Source organism: Podarcis filfolensis, assembly GCF_964270895.1.
Source record: "Podarcis filfolensis genome assembly, chromosome: 6".
NCBI lineage: Eukaryota > Metazoa > Chordata > Lepidosauria > Squamata > Lacertidae > Podarcis > Podarcis filfolensis.
In genome coordinates this window covers 34,511,828-34,532,164 of record NC_139609.1, presented here as the reverse complement: position 1 = coordinate 34,532,164, position 20,337 = coordinate 34,511,828, and the positions used below count along the sequence as shown (strand labels likewise).

General features: G+C 39.8%; 2 protein-coding genes and 1 long non-coding RNA gene across 3 annotated transcripts in view; 1 reads left to right on the top strand and 2 right to left on the bottom strand.

Moving 5' to 3' along the window:
* Positions 1–11,549, top strand: part of ST6GALNAC5 (ST6 N-acetylgalactosaminide alpha-2,6-sialyltransferase 5) — a 150,211-nt gene extending 138,662 nt beyond the window's left edge. Inside the window, exons 5-6 of the mRNA XM_083621034.1 lie at positions 3,816–3,923; positions 9,903–11,549. Coding sequence (XP_083477160.1) covers positions 3,816–3,923; positions 9,903–10,134 — 340 coding nt within the window. The 3' untranslated portion in view covers positions 10,135–11,549. The remainder of the gene's footprint in view (positions 1–3,815; positions 3,924–9,902) is intronic.
* LOC310765696 lies at positions 1,518–17,754 on the bottom strand. The gene is made up of 6 exons (XR_014549744.1): positions 15,318–17,754; positions 10,172–10,218; positions 9,128–9,192; positions 5,656–5,745; positions 2,015–2,148; positions 1,518–1,684 (listed from the first exon to the last, which is right to left on the bottom strand). It is a non-coding gene; the product is annotated as an uncharacterized lncRNA (long non-coding RNA).
* Positions 17,755–18,651: 897 nt separating this feature from the next.
* Positions 18,652–20,337, bottom strand: part of PIGK (phosphatidylinositol glycan anchor biosynthesis class K) — a 104,581-nt gene continuing 102,895 nt past the window's right edge. The window contains exon 11 of the mRNA XM_083621038.1: positions 18,652–20,074. Coding sequence (XP_083477164.1) covers positions 19,958–20,074 — 117 coding nt within the window. The 3' untranslated portion in view covers positions 18,652–19,957. The remainder of the gene's footprint in view (positions 20,075–20,337) is intronic.

Genomic DNA, 20,337 nt, shown 5'->3' with positions numbered 1-20,337 from the left:
GGCTAATTTTAGTCCCCAAACCACGCCTGAGCCTAGATGTAGAAGTATCCAAAATGTGTTCCTTCAACTAAGAAAGTCTGAATTTGAGCTAGAGCTGACATACACATGACAACACTTAACTATATTGAAACTAGGACTCTAGAATTACTGCCTAATAAAGAAAGGTTGAGTTAAAAGGAAATTGGGAGAAGAAAAGCTATTGTGAGTGACATACTACCGTAATTAATATAGGTTCATTTTCGAAAGGTTTTAACAAGCACCAGGTTGCCACAATAAATTGTAAATATCAGACTGCATAGGTACAATAGCTGACACCTCAGTTTCTATAATAATCTTTAGAACTGTGATTGAAAAGACTGATGCATTATGCCCTGTTAAAAACATTTAGAAAATAACAGCCATTAAATGGGACAGCAAATGACAGGCTGAAGAACAATATACTTTTCTATTACGAACTAACTGTACTTGAGAATAAGTTTATAATTGAATAAAAGTCCATTAAGAAAATATGATTCAGAACCAATATTACAGTAATTGGATAAAAGAAGCATAAATGAAATAACTGCAGGAAGAGCATTTCCATAGAGATTATAAATGAGATTTTGATAGAGCAGAAAGGCCTTTAATTGTAATTTAGTATGCTCCACAGAATTATCAGGACAGTGTGTTACTTCATCACATAAGAGAGTATATGATTTCCTCAATAAGCACATGTCATGTCTTCATTTTCTTTCTTTACAACGTAGTAGGTGTAAATGCAGGAGACAGTCTTTTGTAAGAACCTTTTTCAGTTCTTTCAGAAAGAAACACAAAGCAGTGTAACCTTTGCTTTGTTTTTTATGCTATAAAGCCAATTTTAAAACCGGTCCTTCCAGATTTACATTCTTTATCTTGTGGGACTTTTCACCCATTATTTTCCATTAAGTTTTATTAATAATCATCACCTGCCCTTCCTTTTATAAGAGCCCACAGTAGCTAATATTGCTTTTTTCCAGCTAGTGAAATTATAAATTCTGCCATAAGTAACAAGCAGAATAGTATGCTGCTCTTGTTTTCCACTCTGCTCTGCATACCTCTTTGAAGATAATTGCTATAATGTAGCATGGACAAATATTTGCACATCACTTTTCTGAATCCAGGTCAACACACATTTAAAAAGTGTTGTGGGTCATGGTTCTGGTTTTTGGTTGAATTAATCTAGAACATCACCTTCACCTACAGTATGTTACCCAAACTAACATTTTTTCTTTGAAGTGAGGGGGTGATGTGGTGTAAATCTCTGCAAATGTGCAACACCTACCAATGTACATGAAGTCTATAGACTTTCACACATTTAAAGGTCTTGTTCAGATCCTTATCAATCTATTTAACACATTTTCAGTGTTGAGGAAGAGTCTAGTGTTTTGCCTTTCCCCCCCTATGGTTTAATAAGGTGTTTCTGTGTTAACCAGAAATGTGTGGGGAACAGATGCATGAGGTCACCTGAGATAGCAGATAGAGATTCACACTCCTTTGTTGAAACCCTGGAGAAATACTGACAGTCAGGGTAGACAATACTCTTCTAGATGGCCCCAGTGGTGTGACCAGCAGTATTATGTAAGGGTGGGTTTGGCAGTGGCACAGTCGTGGCAGCAGCATTTGCTATGTTCATGTTGATGGAGTCATTTTTAGAGGAGTCTTGGCTCTGAAAGTGATAAGAAGATACAATCTGGTTTGGTTGGTTGCATGCTATAGGGAATTTGTCAGAGCAAGTTTAGGCTTGTATCAGGGGTTAAACAAATAGTCAACAGATGACAAATGAAACCTTGCTCTTCAGTAATGGAGGTATGTCGGCCCAATCGTGCATACATCTAGAGGAATATATACAATGTCTATGACCCATTATATAGTGATGTGAAGCTGGAAAATAGTTATTCTCAGCTGTCTTTGTTGACTAAAAAGCCTGTTTAGCAGTAGTTCTTTAGCTCTTCTGATTTTTTTAAAAAATAAAAAAGGGTAGCTCATTGAAACCCACCTTTTCAAGTAAGTGCTTCTTCTAACTAGCTCAAAAGGTTGATGAGGAGTTGTCTTCTTATGGAGCACTTCACCTTAGCTTTCTTCCTGGTTAGTTTTCCATATGCAGGGTTTTATGATGAAAGTCACCTCATTCTGCATTTCAGGAGTAAGGAATATAATAAATGATGCCTGTGAGACAGACAGACTACTAACCCGAGCCTACTTCCTTCTGAGGAAGCAAGCCTCTGTCTGGGATATACCAAGTTCAATTGCAGATAAGGACTAACATGATTGCTCTTCCTCTCCCCCTCCCCCCGCCTGCACTCCAAGGTAGTACATCTGAGTCACAAGCTTAGCACTTCAATGATAACTAGATCCAAGACAACCCAGAGTCCAAGGACTCGCATCCCTGTCGTGTTTTCACATGGATACAAAGAGTACAGATATAATACTGATTTCTTACTCATTCTTACATTTGAAGTAGTACTAATCATTTACATCGGTCCTTGGACTCCTTTCAGTAAGAAAATTTGGCATATGTGACTTCCCCTTGAGAACTTCAATCACTAGTTTAAAATCCTCACAGTTTGTAGATGCTCTGTAAGCTAGGAAATTAGTCATTCAATTAATATGCTATCTGCTCTGGGAAGAATCTTATGAATAAGTGTATCGTTTTTGAGAGAAAGTGTGAAAGCTTGATCTTGATAGGTTATTACAGCACACCTGATTCAGTATTCTGAAAGCAGAGGCACTGAGATTTCCTGGTGAGAACTGCAGGATATTTGGTAGCCATGAAAACAAAACCCAAACGTCATGGATTATGCATGTTCAGAATGCTTAAACGTTTTGGGCTAAAATTTGGTTTTACCATCACAGTCTTAAACACATACACTTGAGAGTTGATGGGAGTAACAAATTAAGGAGTATCTGCACTTATCACAGCAGAGGAGAAGCCATCAAATACAACAAAGATTTGCATTTGTCACACGCAGGGTGGCTCTTTCCCACCATTTTTGCTTTGATAAAGTTTATCTGGAACTGGTTGTCAAACGTACTGCAATCACAGTTCAACAGCCAAGAAAATGTTTGCTGCTCATAAGGTGATTAGGGAGTCTGACACAGGTGGGACACGTTCTCAAGACCCTGTTACAAATGGAGCTCATTATGGAAGATGCTTTCCTAATATCCTGGGTCATAAGATCAGTATAGCTGTGATTGCTTGAAGGGTAGTATGTAGCCATATTGCTACGTCATCCAGTGCTAGTCAAGTAGAGTAGGGCTCCTTATCTTTTCTAGTACCATTTGCTGCTGTCAGTTTTAAGTATCAGTTGCAACATTGTCCACATAGTTGCTTCATTAGTAGCATTAGTAGCATGGTGAATAACATCATTGCACAGTAGCAGAATTGTTTATTATGTTACTTAAGCATAATGCCTCAAGTTACCTTGAAACATTACTGCAGTGCAATGGGATTGTTATGTTGTAGGATTGCACCCTGAGTTAGATTAACTAGATGAAGTTATGAAGATTTTTCCTTCCTGTTAATCAGCAGGAATAATGCAAATACAGGGTTTTAAGGTGACTATTATTCAACAAGATGCTAAGGTAAATAATACCTCTCTTTGGAGTATTAACATGAAAAATGCAATTGCTAAATACAGGACATAAGTTTATTGCATGGTGGGGGCGTATATATAATGAATGTTGGCTGCCCAATGTTTATAACCTTTTAATATATAACTTTAAAAACCTGTCGTATTGTGGACATCTGTCACAAGTGTTATTTGTCAGCCTAGGAACTTTATTGTTTTTGCTTTCAGGAAGAAGTCGAACACTTGGCTGAGCACTGGTTGGTTTACAATGAGCATCGCATTAGAACTATGTGACAGGATAGACGTCTATGGCATGGTGTCACCAGATTTCTGCAGGTAAATTTTAATCTGGATTTATGATTAGCTTGCAAAATTCAGTGTTATGGATAAATATTATGGATAGTCTATTTTATACTATCCATAAAACGTGTATGATTTTCCTGAGGCCGTTAATTAGCAGTCCCATGATTGGGTTCTGAAAACAACAAACAGCATTTAATTACACAGCATAAAATATTAAGTTTTTGTTTGTACTGTGAGAGAGAATTAATCCACATCTTGTTAGTTTCTTTTAGGCTCTGAATATTTATCAGCTAAATGTAATGCTGTAACTGGCATGAAATTAATCTTGGGGTGGGGGGAGAGGAGGAAAGCACTGGGAAATATTAATTTAAAAGATTTTGCAAACAATTTTTTCTTAGTGGAAAAGCAGAGTGAATTGTCTCTGTGTGTGTGCGCACACGTTTACAAAAAGTGGGATGTCAGTTGCATATGACCTCTTTACTTGGATTGCTGTGCCCTTTAGATACTTCATGTGTCCAGGGAACAATTCAGGGGTTGGGGAGATTGATTCATGCAGAGAGCAATTTTGAGAAGTCTACCTCACACCATTTCTACCCTCAAACCTCTGTGAGTGGAAGAGATGTGGCATCTGTCTCATATCTGCCAAATGCATGAAGGAATTTGGTGTCAGCCTTAGCAGATCTTGCTGTATAATCAACATTCAGGATGCTCTGTTGGGTAGGAATTATGTTAAAATAAAAGTTAAAGATTTCATTTACTTCTATTCCCTACGTCACTCCAAAGGTGACAACATTATCACTGTCATTCTCCACTGACTTAACCTTGATTGCCAGGGACAGATTAAATAAACATATCTTAAGATGCTTCTCAAAGTTTTGGTTATACTCAGCTCTGGAACTGTCTTCCAGAGGCCTGAGTCACTGAGAATGCCTCTACCTGCCCTCTTAGCGAATGAAATAAATGAGAAGCTGTTGGGTTGGGAGAGGCAGAGACAAATAAAATCCTAAATCTTTTACTAGTATGCTTGTCTGTAATGTATACTTGTGGTTTAATGATAAAGATTCAGGGTTTATTTTCTCCACCGAGGCAACATGATTGCTTCCTCCCAGAAGTAGTGCAATAACATTGTGCAAGTTCTGACAGCTGAATGGAAGAGACACTTGAGTTGCCTTTTCTTCTCCCCATCGCTGCTGCTGTAAACACTGCTATATTTCTGTGCGCTATTGATGGAAGATCTGGCTATTGCATGATGCCATTTTAGGGAACTAGAGTGCATTTTACAAACAGCCCCTTATAAACGTCTCCCAGCTGTGATATTAATAAGCACGTTAACTCTGACAATGCACTGATTAATGTCCAGTATCACAGAGCAGTAAAACAGCATCTGCTATAATATATTAATAAATGAGGATGACTATCAACTTCCTCATATAAATTGCTCATGCATTTCATTTGCTAGCATGAAAATTTAATTGCAAAGTGTGGGAGTTAGAACATCATTCTTAATCTGGGTTATTCACACTGGAGAGATAAAATCATTAAAAGTTATCCAAACTCAGTTTGAAGGTGTTTGGGACTGGAGTAATAATCATCTGGCCAAAGAGACATTAGAGATCCCAGTCTACATAATGTTCTGTATTTTCAGATGGACGAGGGTGAATCAGTGGTACAGACGAGATCTCCTAGTAGGGCCATTTCCACTAACTAGCACTGTAGAAGCATAAAATAGTGAAAACTGTTTCTGTTTATCTAGATGATCACTTACTTATGCCTTTGTTGTAGGATATCCACATGCTACTTCCATCTCAAACATTGTTCTTTTCCTCCATCATCCCACATGTAATTCTTAGTTGAGCTAGAAATTACAAGAAGCACAAAACCGCTATCACTCTGTGTTTTTTTCTTTATAATGTGCAGTATAACACAATACATGATGTGACCTCATAGTGCTGTTCCCACCAGTGCAGTGATTTTGCATACAGCACAAATGCCAGGATAGAGAGGACAACGAAGTGGTGGTTTTGTATTTCTTAAAACAGCTACCGTATTTTTCGCCCTATAGGGCGCACTTTTCCCCCTCCAAAAATGAAGGGGAAATGTGTGTGCGTCCTATGGGGCGAATGCAGGCTTTCGCTGAAGCCTGGAGAGCGAGAGGGGTCGGTGCGCACCGACCCCTCTTGCTCTCCAGGCTTCAGGAGAGCCGCAGCGCCAGCCCCACAAGGTCGGGGGACAGCGGGGAGGCGGAATGCCGCCATCCCGCTGTCTCCCGATGTGGTTTGGAGGCTGATGGCGGGGAGACGCGTGCTTCTCCCCGCCGCCAGCCCCGCAAGCTCCGGGGACAGATGGAAGGCGCAGCGCCTCTTCCCGCTGTCCCCGGACCTGGTCTGCAGGAGGGCGGCGGGGAGAAGAGCGCTTCTCCCCGCTGCCTGCCCCGCAAGCTCCGGGGACAGCTGGGAGGCGTAGCGCATCTTCTCGCTGTCCCTGGACCTGGTCTACAGGCGGGCGGTGGGGAGAAGAGCGCTTCTCCCTGCTGCCGGCCCCACAAGCGCCTGGGGGGGAAATAATTTTTTTTCTTTATTCCCCCCCCAAAAAACTTGGTGTGTCCTATGGGGCAAAAAATACGGTACTTTTCCCCTTCCTTATAGGATCTGGTTGCAGATTACCAGCTAGATATTGATGGATGGGTGACAGTAATTCCAGTAGCCCTCCTGAATAGGTTATTAGTAATAGAAGAGTTGACAGGGCAAACTACTTGCTTAGCGCCATTCATGTGACACAGCACTGCACATCTTCTTGCTAGAAATGAATTGCACACATACAGTTTCACAAATGTGCAAAGAACTCTCTTGTCTACTGGAGATCACATCCAAAGGGTAATCCATGCACAGAACCACAGTTCAAGCTTTCTGGAGCAGAACATCTATATCCACATTTATGGCATCAAACTAGGGCATTATTGTTATTTTACCTTTTCGTATAATGAATTTTTTGTCGTGTTAAACTAAAATGAAAATCTTACATTAATTTAATCCACAACCTATTTTTGACACGTTTTAAAATAATTAAATGCATATATACCCATTTTCACTCCAAAGTATGGCCTTTGTAGATAAAGTTTTAGTCATACATTTTTCCAGCGGAGTTGTGTAAGTTATAAAATGCTCATACATTCAGAAAAGCAATTTTTAATATTTGTATAAAATTAATGCCACTGTTGTGTAATGGAAAGCTAGACAGAATGAATTAAAAACACTAATCTAAATGGAAAGCAGCAATGTTAAGAATGCACATGATACTGAGAGTGGCCGAGTAACAAAATGAGGAACTGCTTTGCACAGTTAAAGTGTTATGTAATAACAGATCAAAGCAGTATAGCTTTATAAATATTGCCTTTTGTGTCTATTTTGCATGTGCTGTTAACTGAATTCCTTTTTTATGTGTGCAGTACTGCTGCATGTTACACTGCAAAAAAAGAGTCCAACTGTAGATATTTTTAACTGCTACACTCCCACTTGCCTTGAAACCTACAATAGATGGCAATGCACAAGAACACAAAGAGGAGCCCTGCAGGATCAGGCCAGCGGCTCATGTAGTCCAGCTGTCTAGTCTCTCAGTGGCCAACCTCTCAGTGGCCAACAAAAGCACAGCCTGAGCACCACAACATTCTCCTAAACTTATGCTTCTCTGCAACTGGCATATTGCCTCCCACAGTGGACGCAGAACATAGAAATCACTGTTATTAGCTGTTACCCACTCCAAATCCAGGGCATGTATAACTGGCTAATATATTTTAAGTTTTTCTCCTTGTGGCATGTCCCAGCAGGGAATGTGGTGCCTCTGAGAACCCAGCATGCATCTGTGTAGAAGCTGACATGCCAACTCTGGCCTCGAGGAAGCAACTACCGTGACCAAGACGGCTGAAAAATGTAGTGCCCTGATTACAGAAAAAGCTTCCAGGAGGCAGAGTCATGTAACATTTTCAGTAATGGAACACAGTTTGCATGCATAAGGCCCCAGATTCAATTATCACCATTTCCAGTCAGATTTGAGAAAAAACTAGGAGAGCCACTGGCAGTCAATAGCAAGCTAAATGAGCGTATGATCTGACTCTGTAGAAGGCTGCTTCCTATGTTCTCTGTGCAAATGTATTCCTGTGGGTGGTTGACATGCACCGCACAGAGAACACTCCAAATACATGGACCAGTCCTGACAGAATCCTGAAAAAATATGTATCCTTCCCACTGCCTAGCATGCAACAGCCACAAGATGCACCTGTGGTGCCGAAATGGTGAATGAAAGGATCTTTTCTCACTTGCAAACAAGACACAAAACAGAGATTTAATACATTACCAGTCCTCAGTTTCTTATCGCAGAATCAGTCATTTCCCTAGCTTCTCAAAACAGACTGATAAAACTCTAGCAGAGTTTCCACAAACATGCAGTCCTTCTAAACAATGACCCAAAACTTTCTATAAACCTTCACATCTGAGTTTAACACCCTTCCTTATTTTAATAATTGCAAGGTGTTTAGTCACTCATCCTGGTTTAGAGGATTTTTGTAAGGAAGGAGGTGGAAAAAGTCACATTTTCCCCAACGGAACAGAACTGTTGTAATGCAGTACTTTTGCTTAGGTAATGTGTCCCCTTTTGACTGCCAGATTTATCATCCAGTACATAATTTGTATGTTTGTAGCAAAAATTACAAATAGCACCTCCAGTATTGCATTGACAACATAGCTTAAAACAGGCATCCCCGACCTTCGGCCCTCCAGATGTTTTGGACTACAATTCCCATCATCCATGACCACTGGTCCTGTTAGCTAGGGATCATAGGAGTTGTAGGCCAAAACATCTGGAGGGCCACAGGTTGGGGGTGCCTGGCTTAAAACATAACACCCCAAATGCTGAAGTCTAACTTCCCAAGGATTCTGTGCACCTGTATGTTAAAAGATGACTAATTCAATTTTAGGAAGCCTTTGTAAAGGGAAAGCAGGCCAGAATCATTGCTCTGCAGGCAGCTCATTTAGTTGCTGTGTGTAGCAGGATAGATATGGAACTGGTGCCCAGCAAATCTTCTGTTGTGGTCACTTGTACATTTTATTCTGCCAGATTGGTTTTTGTGTTGTCTTGTTTTTGTTTGCTTAAATTGGACACGACTTCGGTAAGGTGGAGAAAACTGTACCAAAGTCACAGTCTTAAAACACAGAGAGAAAAGCAAACAAGTACAGGTCACTCACTATTTCTTCTTTGTTGAAATGGTGCTGGAATTAAATGCAGGCACTTTTCTTCCAAGAACCTACAGCTGACACAGCGAGGAAATGCATTTGACCCAATTCATGGCTAAAATTATTTGGGCAGATCTTCTAAATGCTGTGCCCTAAATTATACACACCCCGCAGGATAGCATGGGATGGAGGTTATGTTTCTTTTTCTTCCTAGGACAGTAGTTGGCTGTTTTAATGTTCACATACAAAAATAATAAAATGACTACTGCTAAATTAAATTTTCTTTGTAAACAACTTCCATTCCCATTAAAAATCAAATGACAATGGCTATTGACATCCCACAGCTAGGGCTACAGTGAAATCTGCTTTTATCCTATGTGCCATGCTGGAAGGACTTTCATGCGTTTGAATTGCAGAATCAAAGGGCTGGAGTCGGCTTTCCATTTGGCAGCCTGTTCCTCTGAATGTCTCTGCAGGTTCTTTCTCAAAATCTAAGCTAAACATATACCTATTTCAAGCATCAAGCTTTCACATGCTCAATGTAACAATGTGGCGAATTCCCCCAGCACACTCAGCTGCCTTCTTTTAAGTAGCAATATTTTACTAAGATTCAGGAAAATAATTTAAACAATGCTTAAAATACTATTTTTTAAAAAATATTCAAAATTCAGTATGAGCTGGGACCAAAAGAAGGAGGAGGATTTTGAACCTGTCAGTTTATTAATGATAGCATCTCTTTTCAATTGTACACCTGGGCTTTCAATCTTTTTTCTCTTTCCTTCTGCAGGGTTCCTAATCATCCTTCAGTACCTTATCATTATTACGAACCTGTAGGACCTGATGAATGTACAATGTACATTTCACATGAACGGGGAAGAAAGGGCAGTCATCATCGTTTTATCACAGAAAAACGAGTGTTTGAGAATTGGGCCCGGACATTCAATATTCACTTTTTTCAGCCAGACTGGAAACCAGAATCACTTCCTATAACTCATGCTAAGATTAAAATGGTATTCTAAGGAATGAACGCACAAAGTTGTAATCACAATCACTTACTGTATCAGGCTTCAGGGGAACTGAACATTGTATCAGAGCAAGCCAACCTGGAAAAAAGAAAGGTTAACAGGGTTTGCGGATAAAAACTGCTACAATATTCAGGAAGTTATTGCAAAGGAGTACCTAAAATGGACATTTGGTATCCAGTTGTATCTAAATTGAACATTTTAACTTCTGTCCATCAGCCTCACATATGTGTATGTGATTTGTTAAAAAGAGGAGGAAAAGGATGAAGAAACCTGTGGTACAATAAGAATAATTCAAGAGATGTTTAATTCTTTATGTTTTTAAGGCACGTTGCCGCTGGGTTTTCATAGTGACATTTAACAGTTACTTACTTAGTGGAGGTTTTTTAATGCAATCCAGTATTTTTCTATTTCACAATGATATGGTTATTTATCTTTCATAATCCCTCCAATACTGAGGATTTATATACTGCTGCTGGTTTAAGGCCCAGCTTCTTGTTTATACATTTTCTCTTTGAAATATAAGATGATTCTATCTAGCATGTAATTAATATTTGATCTGGAAGCTATGTGCTTTATTTATTTCTTTTTTTACTCTTGGGCTCTGTTCCAGCATCAAGCCATTTGACAGCAAGCACATCTTTAGGTGAAGCTCTAGCAGAGGCGGGTGCCCAAAATTACAGTATGCGGCATCACACACACAAATAAAGAGAAATGCAGAGGACCAGTTTAGGGACTTTCCATCTCTCAGTCATTGTTTTTAGTCTTTTCGTATTTCTAGCAACTCACTTTCCATAGTATCACAGCAGTCTGGCCTTGTGCTGCCCTCAACCTACCTGACCAAAAGGTGTTCTAAGCAAGCTGAGCCACTAACGTGCAGGTGTTGGTGTGTTGTTTTTGCACATGCTCTGCGAGCAATTGCTTAGTTTGTTTGTTTTTTCAAATTTATAAAAGCATTTTACAAAAATCATTGTTATGATGATGGCAAAAGCTATACAGGCCAACATGGGGGCAGTAATGAAACCAACAAAGGCCAACTACATCCTTCTCTGGGCATAGCAGAGCCCAGACCTTTGTAAATACAGGGTTTGTGTATAACTAAGTAGCAGCTGAGGGAAGGCAGGTGAACGCAGATGAAGTTTCCACCTCGTCAACCAACTTCATGTAAGTTTTGAGGTGTGCTAAGCAGACTGCATGGTTCAGTGATTGAGTCCAACAAATTCTATGTGGATCTAATGTTGGTCCTGACTCAACAAGAATAAAAGGTGCCGGTTTCTTTTCAGATGCTCTGAACAATATGAATTTTTTTCAAATCAGACTGAATGGCACTAATAGTTCTGTATGTTGATACTTGCACATTTTGTTTTTGTGGGATTATACCTGGCTGATGAATAAAGAGGATTTCATTTTCAGTGTTATTTGTCTTTTCACCTCACAAATGCTCAAAGTCAAATCACTTCTTCAAAGGAATTGCCAAGAATTACTTGACCTATTGCACACTGCCATACACCAGTAGTTCAAATGATGAAATCCTTTCACATCACAGGCACTAAAAATAGTTAGGTTGCCATCAAGGGGTCAGGTTATTTTAAATTGCTCAGCACTGAAAACCATAATACACAGGAGCCGTGCCTAGGGGTGATTTGAAATTTCTCTTTCTATTTGAGCTGAACTTCAGAATCTGTAGGGATCAAGTGAGTCTTGCTGTATGATTCCCTATTCTTACAGCATGGGGGCGGGGGGAGAGAGAGAGGATGCAGTACTGAACCCTAGTGTATACCATCAAGTTCCAGGTCCTCCAGGTGCCATAGAGGAACAGACCACTCTGTGACCTTGGTTATATTCTGGGGAATTGTCTCTCTTGCATGCAGCTGCTTCTGACTACTGAAAATGAAGTTGGGGCTGAGCCATATGTGAGTAGAAATGATACTGCCAGAAATCCTTCAACATATTGCAAGGGGCTGTGAGATTCTGAGTAGGAAGTTGAAGAACCCTGGGGGCACATGTAGTTATTTCATCACTCCTTCCTTTTGAAGGTCATGGCCCAGGAAGAAAATACTGAAAGATAAAAACAGGCTGTGCAAATGGTATCATTGGGAAAGATTTGGTCCCCAACTTCCATGGAGGACTTCTTACAAGAGATGGATTGTACCTCACTGTAGCTGGCAAGAATGAGTTTGCTTTAAACTGAATTCTGAGGGGGAGGAAGATAATCAGAGGACACGGGGAACCAAATACTGGGGATACTTAACTGATGTATAGGAAACTGCTAAAATGCAGGAAAGAAACAAGAAGCAGCTTGAGGGAATGCCTCATGGTTTAGCTGTCTCTACTATACTATACTATACTATACACAGAGCATGGGAAACAAAGAAGATGAACTTCAACTATTAAGATAGCAAATAACTGGCTAGGGCTTACTGAAACCTGGAGTGATAAGACTTGTGAGTGGAATGTAATAACTGGGGGCTATCACCTATTCAAAAGGAATAGACCAAACATTATATGTAAAGAATGTGTACAACTTTGACTTGGGGCATGGAAGGCATTTGGGTAAAAATTGCTATAGACCTCCAAGCCAGACTGAAGACTTAGATGATGCCTTCCTACAGCAGATTACCAAACATTCAAAAAGGAGATATATAGCAGTCATTGGGTGCTTTGACTACCCTGGTATCTACTGGAATGCAAACTGCTAACAATGTAAGGTCCAACAAATTCCTCCAAAGCCTAGCTGACAATTTCTAGTGGGTGAGAGATCCCATGGTCAGAAATACTTGAGTTCAAGATGGATGGGCATTTCTTAAAGGTGGTATGTTGAAGGTACAATTGCAAACGATGCCAACAAGAAATAAAAATGGAAGGCATGTAAAGAAACTGATGTGGCTGAATAAGGAGCTTTCAGATTAGCTGATATTTAGAAGGAGCATATATAAAAATGAAAGAAGGGGAAAATCACAAGAAGCCAAAACTTGCAGAAAGAACAAGCTCAGGCTTGAAACATAGATTTCTTTCAGGTTATGAACTCTTGACTTTGACAGCCCATGCTTCTCCAAGAGAAAGAATGGAGTTAGCAGTGTTAGCTAGGGCTGAATATAAGAACAATGTTTCACGAGCCACACTATATTCGAATGCAGAGTCCTGTATTTGTAAAACAAAATTCTGGCAGCAGGAATCTATCCTTGAAAATTCAAGTCATCACTTTGGGAGAGTGATTATTCTTCTTCTTCTTCTTCTTCTTCTTATTATTATTATTATTTGATGTATAGATAATTTTAAATAAACTGCATGGCCTTTTCATCCCCAAGGTGATTTACAACCATAAAGATGCAGCTTTTACAATAAACACTAATAAAAACTAAGAATCACATTTAAAAAACAAACTTACAAGCAGCATGAGAAGAAAATGACAATTCATTTAAAACTTGGCAGAATAAATATGTCTGGAACCATCTGTCTTTTCTAAGCATATCTGTTATCGTGGAACTGCTTCTTTAAGAAATAGTTGCAGAGGAAAGAGGGATCATTGGGAAAGGGAGGGAGGAAAGTAGGTTGTTGTTTTGGTGCCTGACCTGCAGCTTCTATATGCCTTCCAGATGTTGATGAATTCCCAATTCCTACCATCCCTGACCACTAGCCATATGAAATGGCACTGATGAGGGCTGGAATCCAACCGTAGCTGGAGGCCATCATGTTGACTAACCCTGATCTATAGGCTAGGACCGAGTGCAGTACATTATATAGTCTATACTCCCATCTTCATCAGACTGTTGTCCCATGGCACACTGGAGTGGGGGGGGGAGAGATTTTAGGTTGGCAAAAGTAGTATAATTTTGGGGAGGGGCAGAACCTACAAACCAGACAAGGTAGTGATGCTTTCTCTCCTTTTGCACATTACAAAACCTAAGCCCTGTCTCCCAAGTTGTGACTCGGATGCTATCAGCAGCCCAGATACCATTTCCTTTAAAAGCATGGGAATGCCTCTTGTTTCTGCAGAGAACATTCACACTTGCACAACGTATTTGCCACAGTTTTTATTGATTTTTGTTATTGTGTGTGGCTGCTAACAGAAAAGAGGAAGGTGGATTGAATGCTGGATGAAAAAACACTTAATTCCATACCTGCTTGTACTTTATGCTCCATTAGTGTTTGTGTCGTTAACACAAATACCAAGGCTTCCCTAAACAGAGACCCTGGGATGCTACAGCCTTTTCAGCATAACCTTGAAAGCACCTCTATTAGTTTCTACACTTACGCAAAAGTACAACAAAGATAAAAATAAAAGCTTTGAGAAGTGGAGTTTTTTTAAAAAAACAGGTCACTATAGTGTGTCTCTGCAGGGATATTATTGTCGTTGCTATTGTAATTACCATTCCTAGAAACTCATAATCACATCCAACACCTATAAGAAAGTAACTGCAAAAACTGTCCTCAGAAAGGCTGGAGAACAGAAGAATCTATTTGCCTTGGCCTTGTACAGTATGCCCGCATTTTACACAGACTTAATTTGTGTATTTTCGACTATGTGCCGGCAAATCGGGGAAGTCAGATTGTTGGAAGTCTCGTGAGAGCGCCCCTAACACTCCCAGAACCAGGGCACTGAGCAAACTACGCTAAGAGCGTCAAAGCTCTTTTCGTGCTGGGCAAACTTAAGCAGCCCCAATGCAAAAAGAGCTTTAAGCCACACAGGTGTGCACTGTAAAAAGTGTGAACTAGTACAGGACCTCCGTTTCCTGGCCTTAGATTTTCTTTGAAAGGAACTCTGTCCTCCTTTCTTAGACCTATACTGGGCACAATCAAATGTGTTGCTAGCACTGCCCTTAATCTGGAAGTCAGACATAGCACATTAAGCAGCTTGGCATAGATATACCATGCATTACTGGCTCTGAATCTTCACTGTCTCTCCAATGTCTCAGGCATGTCAGATGCTGTGAGACTCTTTGGGGTCTATATTGAAGTATGTCAATGGGAATAATTTGTGTTGCTGGTTTGCCTCCTTATCTGCTCCCCTTGGACCTAGTGCAAGTCAAATATATGGCTACACAGAAAATAGAAGATGTGGAAGTCTCAGAGTTACACGCATCAGCTAATGGGCCATGTACAACACAGTTACTTGGCCTTAGTCTGCCTCTGACAAATGTATGCCATTTCTAAATAGAAGAGCAGTTTTATTGCTTTACCTTGTAAGAAGATCGTAGATTTCCCAAGGTTCCCTTTCCAGGATAGCTGCAGAAATCGAAATGGCCTTTCACCTGTTCTTCTACTGTAGATTTTATCAATGGCTTGGAGAAAACATTATTTAGCCTCTTATGAAGAGTGTTCCTGGTTGATCAAAAAGGGTCTTTTTGAGTACCTTCCTTGAGGGGACTAATAAATCTGTTACTGAACAGGCAGCAAAATATCTGAATGCTTTATCTCTCATACATGTTATGATCGTTCATTATTCACTTGTCAGTGTTAATAAACTGGTTCTACTGAAGCTGTGATTTTGTATTTTATACTTTGGTCAGTTGACTGTAATAGACAGATTGTTCAAGGTTCTAGCCATGTCCTATGGTACTCCATTCCACCCCTCCACCCCATTTTGTATTCTGTGGCCACTACGCATGCACAGCCCTAGTTGGACTGTTCTGAAATGTAATGTTTTGGCCCCATAAGCTACTTACAGCCCATTCCGTGTTCCATGATAACTTTGCATACTGTGATGCATCTAGCAACAGTGCCTCTGCTGCTATAGTAGTGTCAACACACACTGCTGTACACGTCCAGTACCCCAGTTTGGTTGCAAAGGATTTCACCAACACTGGAGTCCTTCAGACCTTGAATGCTATATACCTCATTGGAGTGCGCTCACAAGAATATTAGATGCGTTCAATAATAAGCTGCTGGACACTCCAAGCGCCAAAAAAGGAAAAGATTGTGGATGTTACAATCCAATTGCTTTCCATTCTCTGTGCATCAAAGAATCATACCCTCAGACTCATTGAGCATGGATTGCTGCATTTCAATCTAATTGCTTTTCTCACCTCTGTTAATCAGCTTTGCCGGCATACTTACTGCTTTTTCCGTTTCATAAATTGTATTTTAATAACCCACCTAATTGCCTCTTTTCCCTAAGCAGATTATCTTTTCAGAAGGACGTCTTGACTTGTATCTCCATGTCTCCTCAGAATCCATCCAAAGTCTGCTGCTTTTACTCAGCTGGGCAGTTTTTTAGGTAGAACGAGAGGTCTAGATGAGGCCTACAGAGTGGGGATGACAGAGTTTAATTGCAAGTGAAACAGGCCTCTATTAAATTCACTGTCAATGTGACAACTTATGTCCATAAAACACATTTATCGTTAGATTTATAAAATATGATAAATGCAAATGGGGAAAAAAAAGAAAAGTGGAATCACTGTCAGATACTTGAATCAATGAATTATACACAGATAGCCCTTTAAAGACTAATTCAATGTAAAAAAAATAGTGTGTATCGGTATATTTCATTAAAAAAAACCTTTTCAGAACTTAAATTCCTCTAAACACTTTGTGCATTTGTTTTTAAAGAAAGCTGAATTTCTAAATGTGAGGTAATTGTTTGCAAAGGATTTCGGGCCAACTATCCTGAGAATGAAGCTTTCTTTTCATCCACAAATCTGACAAAATGGTGTCTTTGATCATCACAGGTTTGCAGGCGTACCTACCTCTAAAAAGGTGAGTTATTTTCCCATTTTCTGACATTTTCTTAAAGGTAGTACAGGCAAGGTGGCTCATTTTATGCTCATTGTGGCCTTGAAGAAGCCTGTGATTGTATTCACAATGATTAGATTATCTTGGGTGTCATTCTGACCCAGGTTTTCCTGGCCAAGTATTCTCAGCAACCATCTATTCATAAATTTATCAAGAGGTGTAGAAAGAAGGTTATTTCTCACTTCCCGGTAACAGATGAATTGGCCATGCTGAGGAAATTATTTGAACCAAGTTTATCGCTGTCTCCCATTACTGAGCCATCCAGCTTATTGAGGTGTGGGCCAAAGAACTGTGAGTGAAAGGGGGTAAATGTATTGGTGCTGTTCAGTAAGCTCTTCCACAATCCAACAGACTATTCTCTCAGTGCAGTACACTATGCATCAGGATGTGTTACAGTAAGAGAAGCACCAATTAGGAAAGAGACAGGCTAAAACATATACACACTAGCACTTAGGTTTAACCTGTGGTCCACAGACAGTCCATGAACCAGGTGCAAAAGAAGGGATGTTCTCCTATTTTCTTCCTGATACTTTGAAAACTGTGTTTGTGGGGTGAAAAAAATTTCATATCAAATTTATTGGGTGGGGGTCCATCAAATTATCAAAGAGGCCCATGACCTCCTAAAAGGTGAAGAACCACTGCTCTAGTGATGACAAAGAAAGAACAAGATTTGGGCAAAAGTCTCTTGCAGTCTTGTGCAAGTGTCTCTCTGGATTTGGGCCACTTCTGATGTCACATTTCTTTCCTAGATCAGAAAAGGCTCTTCCATGAGAAGAGGCAGCGTTTTACAAAAGAAAGGACATCTTTGGATCCGGCCTAAAGTCTTCAATGCCTCATAAAACAGCACTTAAAAGTAACAGTTTGTTTTTATCCTCACAGACTGCCCACTCACCTCTGTATGATGTTGAGTGGACTGAAGGACTGAAGGAAGTTAAAGACTTTGCTTCAGCATGAGAACAGAAATTGCGTGGTGGCGGCGTGGCAGCAGCAGGAGGCCCCATTAGCTAGTGGTACCTCGGGTTAAGAACTTAATTCGTTCCGGAGGTCCGTTCTTAACCTGAAACTGTTCTTAACCTGAAGCACCACTTTAGCTAATGGGGCCTCCTGCTGCTGCCACGCCGCCGCCACGCGATTTCTGTTCTCATGCTGAAGCAAAGTCTTTAACCCAAGGTAATATTTCTGGGTTAGTGGAGTCTGTAACCTGAAGCGTCTGTAATCCAAGGTACCACTGTAAACATACACAGCTAACACTGTCACTGATAAAGTCTGTTTTGTATGTTTCCGTTTCATTCCACAGAACAGTATGGCATACTTACCAAGATATTGTGCTTGTGGAACAGAAACTGCATCACGCTCACCTGAGAGAGATACTGTTGCTATGGCACTTCAGACTTAAAGGGATTTTTTTTTTGGTTCCACTTTATTTATTTATTATTTAGATTTATACCCTGCATCTTCCTTCAGAGGAGCCCAGAGCAGCACATTAACTGTATGCAATCCACAACTCCCAACTTCATGAACGAAAAATACTGCAGTGATACAGATTGAATGCTATGTTTAGGGCGTGTCATCTTAGAGGGGAAAACTTAATTTTTGCAAATTTCTTCAGTGAGCGGTCTTAAAAATATATTTTTGGTTAAATCTGCTACTGAACAACATTTAGTTTGGTAAGTCTATGTTTGATGAAGAAGCCCATAAACTGTTTTCAGAAAACCAAACTACAATTTTACTTTCTGAAAAGGTTAGGTAATGCCAAACAAACAAACAAATAGATTAACTGAAGACTTGGCAATCATTTTTAATTATTTCTACGCAATTTTACATACATTTTACTTACTAAGCAAAACTAAATAATATTAAATTAACCCAAATATCTTTGGAATTCCCAAGTCATGTTACAACTTTTCAGCACTCCTCATTTTTGGAATTCAAAAGTTCAGAAATTCAACATGCTCTAATGTGGCAACCTTTCATATTGGAGCCACTCCATATGAGGACATGTTTAGTAACCAATAAATTTAATTGCATAATGCTTATTATGGTCCACCCCAAATCATTCTGCAGCAAGCCATTCTTCTTCCTACTTTTGTTTCTCTGTGAACAGATTTAATTCATGAAGAGCAGAACACAAAGAACAAATAAATAATACACCCGACAACAAAACGTATAGCTCAGTTTTCAAGTACATAGTCCTAATGGATTTTTTCCCATGAATCTCGTTTTTAACAACTTGTTCTTCTTAACAAGATACTGAAGAACATAAAGTGATTTCGGAAAGTCAGACAGCATATCCTTCTGCTGAACACGAGGCAGTGCGTGGGTTTTCTCACCAAGCAGATCCAGGAAATACTTTCTTTGGGCCTTTTTTGTTTCCAATTCTTTTTTTTCCCCCAATTCTAATCATTCTTGGAATCCAAGAAGCAAAACTGCCCTAGGTAAAAGGATTGATCTAAAGGGCTGTATTTAACAGAGTGAAATCAATATTTCCTACGGTATTTTTGTTTCTGTTGAGCAAGTGTTCAATATGTCACTGCAAAAGTCTGCAAAGTGACTTAAGTCTATATTGATAAAATGACATCTTAAATAGGTTCTGCATATTGTCTAGACCTTCATTTCAGTGATGGGGATAATGATTACATAAGAAGCAGAAGTAGTAGTAATAGTAGTAGAAGAAGTAGAGAGAGAAAAATAATCTTTTTACAACTTACAATTTGTTCTGCAGTGCACATGCAGGGCAATGCCACCCTGAATACTCCTTGTATAGTAGATGCAAATGCTATTCTCCCTGCAGCAAACTAAGATAAGACGAAGCCTGCTTTTACCTCTTTGGAGTGCCTTTACTCCTGTAAGTTAGGTTGCTCATTCATTTCAATGGAGAAGGAGAGAAGGATTCTCACTGTGTCCTTGGAAGTTTTATAAAACGTGTTCAAAATGGGTATTAAACAGCTGCATTTAACAATACAAAACACAAAGTAAAAATGTGCAAGTATCATAACAAGTGGGGTGGTGGAGAAGAATTTTCCGGTAGAAGACCTTATTTTTATTCAAGGATGCATTCAGAGCAAGACATCTTGATTGCTCTAAGGGTCTAAAAGATGTGTTTCATGTGTTTGATTCCGTAGGTTTTAAAGAAGACCATGATAATGAGCGCCCAGAGTCCTAAGATAAACCCTCCGGGAGGATGCCAGTCTTTCTGTTTTGGTTTCTGCGAAGCGAAAAGCAAAAAGGAAAGGAAAAAGTTAATATTCAATGTTCACTACCAGATAAGGGTTAAAAAGAAAAAGCACAGGATTCTTTGGGTGATAACAGCACCAGTGGAGATATCTGCTCACAAAAGAAGAGGAAGCTCCCTGTTTGCCCTCGATAATCCCATCTCAGGTAGCCCCTAGTGCCCCCCCCCGTCTATCTCAGAGGGTTGAGAGATGCCCCAGAACAAGACTGTTGTTGTGTGCTACAACAGACATCTCC